Source organism: Micropterus dolomieu, linkage group LG23 (genome assembly GCF_021292245.1).
Source record: "Micropterus dolomieu isolate WLL.071019.BEF.003 ecotype Adirondacks linkage group LG23, ASM2129224v1, whole genome shotgun sequence".
Lineage (NCBI taxonomy): Eukaryota > Metazoa > Chordata > Actinopteri > Centrarchiformes > Centrarchidae > Micropterus > Micropterus dolomieu.
This window is the reverse complement of record NC_060172.1, coordinates 4299027-4309053: the sequence shown is the minus strand read 5'-3', so window position 1 is coordinate 4309053 and position 10027 is coordinate 4299027. Positions and strand designations below refer to the sequence as shown.

Here is a 10027-nt window from a genome sequence, read left to right as displayed (position 1 = left end):
ACACCTTTAAAATCACCCCATCATCTCAACACACAAAACTAATTATAAACTCATTTAAATATCATCGTCTCAGATTTAATTTCAGTTTCCCTTCATGTGAAAGGTTTAATGGAAAACTGACTTAAACATCCATAAGTATAAAGAAATAAACGAGAACAACATTTAGAGCTTCGTTTTCAGCTGGTGACAGAGAGATGAAGCTGGACTCCAGGTTAACTAATGTGATTTAAAACAATACCACACTCTGTTCATAACTCTCTACATTTAAAGTTTTCAGGCGCCCCAGTAAAGATCATCAACTGAAGGAATAACAGAAATGATATTTTACATTTTCAAAGAGTCCAGTCTTCAGTTTGGCCTGGATCTAACACACCACACGGCGCTGACTTTAAAGATTTGGACACTTTTACACATTTTTCAGATTCAGTCAGAATTCAGCGCAAAAATAAAAAGATTTAAAAACGCAGGACTGTTTTGTTAAACAGCTGCTGCTTGAGTCTGATGTAGTTTAAACGAACAAACAAATAACTTAAACAGTGTCATGAGAGCTGAGACCTCACTTTGAAGAAAAGACATTTAAACGGGACAGAATCTGAACCTACCTTCCAAAATGTTAAACTGTGTTTCCTCTCCGGTTCTCGTCTCTGTCCGAGTGACTGATGAGCGCGAGGATCTGGAGAGGCACGAGGACCGGGTGAGGCCGGGAGGGTGGGGGGGGGGCATCCTAACACTCCATCTGACCCTCCTCTCTCTCTCTCTCTCTCCTTATTTTCTCTACATTAGTTATTAACATCCTCTCCAGACTCCACAGTAACCCTAACAGTCCTGGGATCAGACCCAGGATCCCCTGAGTCCTGCCCTGCCCCCCCTGAAGCCTCCAGGTGTTTTCCTGTCACCTGGTGAAGAATCCAAACAGCCTCCAGCGTTTAGACTGAAACCGGTTCAACTGAAGTAAAAACAAGTCAACATCCAGTCAAACTGATCTGACCAACCGGTCCCCAACCAGGCTTTATTGATCCGTTATCAGACCGGCTGTGACCTGAGGTGGAAGAAGTACTCAGATCTTTACTGCAGTAAAAGTACTAATACTACAGAGAAGAAATACTGTGTTATAAGTAAAAGAACTGCATTTAAATGTTTATTTAAGTGCAGAAGTATTAGCATCAAAACGAGTCAAAGTAAAAGTACTCATTATGCAGAATATGTTACTGGATTATAATTATTGATGAATTTATCACTTTGATAATAATATATAAGTCAAATAAAATGAAATTAAACACATAAAATAAGAATTGACTTTCCTAAAAACGTTTTTGGAGACTTAAAAGAAGAGTCTGACCACCTGCTGTCCTCTGGCAGGTGGTTCAGAGCCTCGGGGCCCCTTTAGTTTCCATCCTGGACTCAGGGAGAGACAGGAGACCCCTGAACGAGGATCTCGGGCAGTTAAAAGATCCAAAGTATAACCTGGAGCAGGTCACGGAGAGCCTTAAAGGTAATCTATGAGATCTGAATGCACAGAAGCTGAACCAGGTGTGATCAGACCTCCTGGTTCTGGTTAAAGTTCTGCACAGTCTGGAGTTGATTCAAAGAGCTGCAACAGCTTCTGGATCATATATTCTGTCTGTAGATCCTCAGAAATATTACAGACCAAAACAAACAACAACGACGACGACGACACCATGTTCACTTGTTTATTTGACGTTTTTGGTTTGTTTATACATGACATCATCTTTAGTGCAGAAAAACAGACACGAAGAGAGAAAAGGTTTTCACCACGTCCTGCTGCAGACGCTCGTTTCTCTAAGACTTCTGGGACACACTCAAACCTCTCGCTGAGATTTCCTACTGACATTAAACACACTAAAGCTTCTACCTACAGGTGCTTGAGCCAATCAGGAGGCAGCTGCACTCACTATCTGTCAGTTTACGTTACATATGTTATAGCAAGTTAAATATGTGTGAACGTCTCCTCCAAACTGTACATTCAGTACCGTGAAGCTGTCAGAACATGTTTACACGTCTGAAATCATTTTCCAGGATGTTTTCAAGGACCTTCCATGCTGGCATTTGTGCCTGACATGCAAACAGCAAGTCAAACTGTTGTTACTTTTTTTCTAAAATAAACTTGCAGTAAATGTATTTGCGGTGCGTTTACTGACCAGCTCAGGAGGCGTTCAAGAGCTCTCAGGTCAGATACAGTTCCTTTAACACGTCTTTATCAAACACATGCTCAGCTTTGTTATCTTTTACTCTTTTTCTTTTGTGTTATCAAGCAGAGACGATTTAAGAAAGAGACGCCTCTTAGAGAACTCTGAACACTGAAGAGAATCCTATGGGGAAAGGCCGTAACGCCAAAGATGGCGGTTGTTCGCACAGAGCACAGCTGAGGTTTGTGTCAGTTTCAGATGTTGTGGTGGCGGCGAGGAGCAGGTGTGTGACAAATCAGATGAACTGTATGTCGGCCAGAATACTGCGTTAGATGTGATCTGCAGTACTCGCAGTATGTTAGAAAGTACCGGGGAGCCTTCTATAAACGTGGACGGTATATGCTGACTGTATCTGTAACGATTCAAGACAAAAGCTGATCCAGTCTGCTGACTCTCTCCTGAGACGCCATATTGAGGTGTAATGGAGGAGGAGAACAGCCAGGGTGACCTTTTACTTTGACATCCCATGTGACATGAACATGGAGGTCAGTAAACGTTACATCAGTGTTTCAGGACTCATGTGTTTGTGTGTCTGCCCTCTGCTGGTCAGAGTCACTTACTGCAGCTTTAACACGTCTCTAAATACGAAGCGAACACATCAGGAAACATATCTGACATCCCGACACGAATCCTCCTGACGCATCACGGTCACATGACAGTGAGGGTCGGGAAGTTATTTAGTCAGCTGTGCTCAAAGGATAAACGCAGATGAACATTTCATAGTTTGTCATTTCAACATCTTTTTCTTTTTAACTTTGAATTGTGATCCTGAGTAATATGATATGATTATAATTTATATGACAGTTTTTCTTTTAATATTCAGGATAAATTGATCCTCCACAGGTGTGTTGGTCTGTTGTGTTGTTGACTGACAGGTAACGGAGCAGGTGAGGAGGCGTTCCTGGTCGGTCGTCTTGGATTCACTCGTGTGCGACTTGTCTGCAGTCCAGTAGTTGTTCATTGTTCCTGCTCTGGTCGGTTCATGTTGTTCAACCAGCGGTCAGGTGGCTCGCCATAAACAGGAGGCGAGGCGACTGCGGTCTCCGGGTCGTCGCTGGTGACGTGAAGGCGGCAGAATCAGCCGGTCGGACCACCAGAGCCGTGCGCACACAGAGTTCAGCCAATCAGACGTTGGTCTGAAGACGCCATTGTGGTTTTGGCGAACACGTTTGAGTCCTGGAGGATCGGCGGTCTCTGCTGTCACGTGTCCCTGATGGCCCCGCCCCCGTCATTATGAGGTGGTGGCCTGTTTGTTCCGGAAAGTTTCAAAGAACGCCATCATCCCCTTCCTCACGTTGCTACTGCTGCCGTTGCCCTTGGTGATCCCGGGCATCATCATGGTGCTGCTGCTGCCGCCATTGTGACGGGACGTGAGGGGAGGGAAGGCGGCGCTGTCCATGGAGTTGGCCCGTTTGATCTTTGACGGCATCGCACGCCACGACTTGGTCCTCGGAGGTGGAGTCTGAGCCACCAGACACTTCTGATACTGAACCTGACGGAGAGAAAGAACCGGGGAAATAAAGTCATGACATCAGCGACCCCGAAGATGCACGTGAGCTGACCGAAGGTAACGTTCAGGTGACTCACCATACACGCAGCCTGGACGGCCTCAGACAGGATCCCTGCGTCCGGTTCACACCAGAACACGTGACACTCGAACTCCTGCGTGCCGCCGTCTACGATCACAGCGAAGGTGTGGCTGTCGTGGCCGACACCCAGAAAGGTGAGGAAACGTACCTGACACTCCCAGAAAGGCTCCTCCCCTTCCTGTCAGGATCCAATCAGACAGATGGAACAGAGTGAGCTGTGACGACCATGAACCTGGCAGGTTAACAGAGTCTGGTACTGAGTGTTAACGGTACCTCGCCCTTCCACAGAGACAGGATGTTGTCGGTAACGTGGATGACGGCCGGCTCCCACTCATCTCGGTCTGTGGAGTTCATGATGCTTTCTATCGCTCTGTTCAGCACCTCCATACCTGCCGAACACACCTTCAGCTTACAGTCTGCACGCGTCAAGACATTAAGATTTCAGAACAGCTTGATTTGGTGACACCTGGTGGTTACAAAGGTTACAGCAGGTGTGTTTCAACATTTTAACATGAAAAAGATTTTGGAAACTATTCACAAATAGCCCAGAAACTAAAGTTCATGAACATAAAGAGCTAAAGATTAAACAATGAGTGTGTTTACAGTGAGGAAATGTTCAGGTGTACCAGGTGTGTTTCTGTCCAACCCGTTCTCACTCCCAAGTCGTCACATATGGACACATAAAGACCTATTGGCGTCAGTTTGGAGCACAATGAGGGGCCACTTAGCGTCATAGTTCAACGCACTGGGGGAAGCCCTGTAGTGTCGTTTATGAACGATAAAGGTAGGCATAGGATATTTAACAGAAATGTCAGATGAGGGAGGAGGCTGGGGTGGATGGGTGGGCCAGAAACCGGACTTTCAACCAGGAGACATCATCAGGAGTCATCATTGAATGTTGAATTTAAATTATAATACGTAGGTTACGCTAGTAATGTTACTGGAATTACATAAGTTAAATCAAGTCATAAGTATTTTAAGCCAAACCTAACCAAGAGGTTTTGGTGCCTAAACCTAACCAAATAGTTTTGGTGACCAAGTGGTTTTGGTACCTAAACCTGACCAAGTGGTTTTAGAGACTAAACCTAACCAAATAGTTTTGGTGACCAAGTGGTTTTGGTACCTAAACCTGACCAAGTGGTTTTAGAGACTAAACCTAACCAAATAGTTTTGGTGACCAAGTGGTTTTGGTACCTAAACCTAACCAAGTGGTTTTGGTGCCTAAACCCAACCAAGTGGTTTTAGAGCCTAAAGATAATAATAATAATAATAATAATAATAATAATCCTTATTTGTAGAGCACTTTTCAAAAACAAGTTACAAAGTGCTTTAACAAGTGTAAAGACAATAAACAACCAAAGATAACCTAATTGCAATGTTTCACTGTTGCTAATTTGACTACACATTGAAAAACTATGCTAAAGAGTACCCAGGGTTCGTTAAAGGGGTTTTGACCAAGTGTCCATAAGTGATGAGTTGCGAGTGTAGAATGTGTTGTTCTTTCCTACCCATCGCTCTGGACACCGGCAGGTTTCCGATGTACTGGACCTCAAACTTCTGGACCTGCTGCCGCATTGCCTCCAGGAACTCCACTGAAACACAAGGAACAATGATGAGGAATCCACAAAGAACCAACCAGAGAGCAGCAGGTGACGTCAGAGAACAGGTGAAGCACCTTGTCTGGGCAGGTCTTCAGGTGAGATGCTGTCCATCGTCAGAGAGCGAGATGGCCTCATCAGCGTCTTCTCCGACATCATCTACACACATAAAGTAGTTATTGTGTTTATTTCTGTCAACAGAGCCCTCATGTTCAGAATCAGCAACACGTTGGTCCCTCAGTACTTCCTGACTTCCTGTTTTTCCATCTAGCGCCATCATCAGGTCAACGTGTCAATGTGTCCTTGAGCAAATACCTGCAGAACTGATGACATTCCCATCAGCCTCAGCTAACATTAGAGTATAGTCTTACACAGACTGTGTATAAGTACCTCAAACAGTCTGAACTGTCCCTTTAAGGGCCATGGACTCACTGACCTTGGAGCACATCTCATGCAGCGCCGTGGCGATGGCTTTGGCCGGAGCGTTGCAGCGAAACACGTGACACTTCAGCACACAGCTGTCCTTATCGCCGGCCACGAAGGCAAAGTCCCTGAACGCACCACACAGACACAGACACAGAGCGAGTCGGTCACGTTGTTGAGGTCAATCGTGGTCATGTGATCAGCAGTGAAATCAATAAATGACCCTGACATATAGAGGAGGCTGTGAAGGTGTGTCTGTGGCTCTGGAGGTGAAGGTGGAGTGTTTACCTGTCCCTGCCCAGGTGGAGGGGTGGGGGGGGAGCGTGTTAAAGAAACAGAGAGAGTGACAGTGTTAGTGCAAACATCAGGCCGTGATGTCAGAGTTTAGCCTAGCTTAGCACAAAGACTAGAAGCAGAGGGAAACTGCTAGCTTAGCATAACATGCTTGTATGAACTTGATGAATAAAAACGTTGGTGAGCATTTCTGAGACTTAAATGAGTGACATCACAAAGCTGTACTGTGACATCACAGACAGGCCTGGCGCTAAGGCGTGGCGTCGGGGTGCAGCGGCCCTGTAATATACCGTGTAATAAAACCACAGGGAAAACCTTTTTGTGAATCCTGCAGAGGGGTCCTGATGAAAAGAGGCAGCAGCCCTTCAATTAATCAATTCATTATTTCTTAAGTCCGTCAGCAGCTCGTTCAATAGATTTCCTGATATTGTTTTGATCGATCAGTGACAGCTAAAAGAATCTGCTGCTCGACCAGGGCGTTTCCTCTGGCTGCTCTCTGATTGGCTCACCTGCCGTTGTTGCAGCCCACCCCCCAGACACGGATGTTGATGATTGGCTGACAGTGAAGGGGGGTGTGGTCTAGGGGGTCCAACAGTGTCAGAGTGTCTTTCTTCAGGACCAGCATCATCTCCCGACCCTGCAGACAGAGACAGAGACAGGTGAGTCCACAACAAAAACTACATCCTGAAGGTCTAATCCAGATCCTGATAGTCTGGGTCAGATTGTGGCAGGTTCGGTAGGTGTCTCACCTCCCCCCAGGCCCCCGTCCTGTCTCTCTGCTCGGGGCTGCTGCAGTGAGACAGCTGCTGGATGACGTTACTGACGGCCAGACTGCTGCGACCCGGAGACAGGTCCTCCTCCTCCACCTCCAGCCAGCCCAGAGACCTCACCGCAAAACACTGACAGACAGAGAGAGAGATTAACCCAGATTAAACCTGTGGTCGAGAGAGGTGCACACAAACAAGGAGAGAGAGAGAGATTAGAGTAGATTAGACCACCAGAATAAACTAACGAGACCGCTGCTTTCACTTTATCACTTCATTTTACTTTATTTATCATCACCCCGAGACCAGGTCGGTCCAGATGGCCTGAGGAGGTCTCACTACCTGGTTTATCAGGACACTGTAGCAGCTGACAGGCTGGACTGGAGGTAGCCAAGTATCCCATAATGCATTTCACGTCACGCAGCAGCGATGGTGGAGACTTTGAGTCAAAGCTGTTACAGCTCAGCAACATGATGCTAACAGCACAGTTACTTTTGTTGTTGTGGTCTTACCTTGGAGTTGGGGTCATGGTTGGTGAGATAATCTTCGTGCCACGAAGACCTGAGAGAAAAAACTCAATTCATATAACCTGAACAGACGCTGCGTGTGTGTGTGTGTGTGTGTGTGCGTGTGTGTGTGTGTGTGTGTGTGTGTTACCTGGCCTCAGGTGGTTCGTCTGTCTCTCTCTTGGAGCTCTGCTGTCCAACCTCCTCTTGCTGCAAGACCACAGAAGAAGACAAACTCAAGTTCTGCTTCTGCATCAGAAAAATCTGAGCTAATCTGAGCTAACACAGCTACACTGGACAAACCGGGTTAGTTTGGACTAACTGGGTTAGTTTGGATTTACTAGATTAGTTTGGACTAACTGGATTAGTTTGGATTTACTAGATTAGTTTGGACTAACTTGGTTAGTTTGGACTAACCGGGTTAGTTTGGACTAACTGGATTAGTTTGGATTTACTAGATTAGTTTGGACTAACTTGGTTAGTTTGGACTAACCGGGTTAGTTTGGACTAACTGGGTTAGTTTGGACAAACCGGGTTAGTTTGGAGTTACTGGGTAAGTTCAGACTAACTAGTTTAAGTAAATATTGTCTAACCTGGGTGTCGAGCAGCTGTGGCGTCCCGCTGAGGCGGGGGTGGTGCCATTGCGTGGCACCGGTGGGAACATGCCAGTAGTAGGTTCCTGTTGAGTCTTTGATGGTTCTCCAGCCGGAGGGAAGGTCCGGATCCAGCAGCAGGTTCTGGTCGGTCCAGATGTTGTCTGCAAAGACCCAGAAAAAGACATAAATCAGAGCTCCTGCTTGCGCCCCCTACAGGCCGCAGTGTTCATTACAGCCACATCAGTTAGAGGTGAACTTTGAACTGCAAATTCAAGATGTTGTCCAAGAACAAGGTGTCCTAACAGAGCTGAGCTCTGACTGACTTCTGACTTCTTTCATTTATAATTCAAGTGATTTAATCTCACAACTTTCAACTGACGTCTGACTTTTACTCCTCACCCGACAGCTTAAATACTCCAACTGACACTTCAGCTATTCACATGTGCTGCTGCTCAACCTTAAACTTCATCTTCTTCATCTCAAATGCAAACAACCCATATAGAATACATTTCAGTCTGTGTACCGAGTTTACACCTGTGATTATCAGTGTAAGTGATCACACCTTAAATCAGACAGTGATCCATCTCTGCAGGAACTCTGATGCTGCTGGAAAACATTTCTGTTATCGGCTCAGGTGTGTCTACCACAGACACAGACAGGGAGACGTGTTGTTGAGGACAGGTGGGTGCAGTGATTACATCTGTAACAAGCTTTTGTCCAATCGGGTGTCAGTCTGAAGTGGTGAGAGACGAGCTCATTGGTCAGGAGACGTCAGTCTTTCAGTTAAATTTAGCACAACTGAGATTCTGTTCTGATAACATGTCAGATCAATGCTCCTCCCCATCACACTCTCACAGGGGGCCGGTATTGATTTATATAAAAACAGGTTTTTGCTGAGATGACTCATATCTTGTGAGTTTATAACTGCTGTTGTGGAATGTTGTCCGTGTTCATGATACAAAATGTACCAGAGAAGATGGACAACACAGTGATCCGAGGTCAAAGTGCTGTACATTAGGAGAGGAAAGAGGAGAAGAAACTGAAGAGAATTTGAATAATTAATGAACCCTCAGAGACACAAAATGCTGAATTTGCTGATCGACTGATATGACGGAGGGGCACGGGTCAATACAGCCGGACCGATAGAATAACCTAAAGTCAGCAGTTCCACTGGACAGTTTGTTGTGGTACTCTGAACTGTTCAAACAGCCTCAACTCTGAGACCGTTGGATTAAGACTTTTAACTGCGAGATCATTTGAACTCGTCAGTAGGCGTCAGCAGAAGTGGTACGAACACACACTTTTAAATCTCACTCTGACCGGTCAGAACAGGTAGAAACACTTTAATCCTTCAGACACAATCAGACCACACATTGTACTGAAATTCCAGCCAGGTCTCATCCCAGAGTGTCAAATGCCGACACTTTACCGAGGCTGTACAAAGAAATTTCAATAAACTGTAATGTAACCTGTTCGCCATCTGAAACCAAGAGATATTTGAAGATTTTAGTTACATAGCGTTACATACGTGAGCTATGTCACGTAATGTACTTAATTTCTACACCAACCAAGATATTTTCCTAAACCTGACCGAGCGGTTTTGGAGCCTAAACCTGACCGAGCGGTTTTGGTGCCTAAACCTGACCGAGCGGTTTTGGAGCCTAAACCTGACCGAGCGGTTTTGGAGCCTAAACCTGACCGAGCGGTTTTGGAGCCTAAACCTGACCGAGCGGTTTTGGAGCCTAAACCTGACCGAGCGGTTTTGGTGCCTAAACCTGACCGAGCGGTTTTGGAGCCTAAACCTGACCGAGCGGTTTTGGTGCCTAAACCTGACCGAGCGGTTTTGGAGCCTAAACCTGACCGAGCGGTTTTGGAGCCTAAACCTGACCGGGCGGTTTTGGAGCCTAAACCTGATCGAGCGGTTTTGGTGCCTAAACCTGACCGGGCGGTTTTGGAGCCTAAACCTGACCGGGCGGTTTTGGAGCCTAAACCTGACCGGGCGGTTTTGGAGCCTAAACCTGATCGAGCGGTTTTGGTGCCTAAACCTGAC

The 10027-nt window shown here is 46.1% G+C and overlaps 2 protein-coding genes across 2 annotated transcripts in view; both read right to left on the bottom strand.

Annotated features, from left to right (window-relative positions):
• Positions 1-634, bottom strand: part of LOC123963896 (cysteine-rich and transmembrane domain-containing protein 1-like) — a 9726-nt gene extending 9092 nt beyond the window's left edge. Inside the window, exon 1 of the mRNA XM_046040997.1 lies at positions 603-634. The gene's annotated coding sequence lies outside the window, so the exon portion shown is untranslated. The remainder of the gene's footprint in view (positions 1-602) is intronic.
• A 2447-nt stretch (positions 635-3081) lies between these two features.
• apbb3 (amyloid beta (A4) precursor protein-binding, family B, member 3) overlaps positions 3082-10027 on the bottom strand; it is an 8529-nt gene continuing 1583 nt past the window's right edge. Inside the window, exons 2-13 of the mRNA XM_046041002.1 lie at positions 7975-8138; positions 7533-7591; positions 7388-7436; positions 6861-7010; positions 6621-6748; positions 6106-6111; positions 5831-5945; positions 5472-5553; positions 5305-5388; positions 4070-4185; positions 3795-3974; positions 3082-3699 (exon numbers count right to left, since the gene is read on the bottom strand). Of these exons, the coding sequence (XP_045896958.1) occupies positions 3439-3699; positions 3795-3974; positions 4070-4185; positions 5305-5388; positions 5472-5553; positions 5831-5945; positions 6106-6111; positions 6621-6748; positions 6861-7010; positions 7388-7436; positions 7533-7591; positions 7975-8138 (1394 nt within the window). The 3' untranslated portion in view covers positions 3082-3438. The remainder of the gene's footprint in view (positions 3700-3794; positions 3975-4069; positions 4186-5304; positions 5389-5471; positions 5554-5830; positions 5946-6105; positions 6112-6620; positions 6749-6860; positions 7011-7387; positions 7437-7532; positions 7592-7974; positions 8139-10027) is intronic.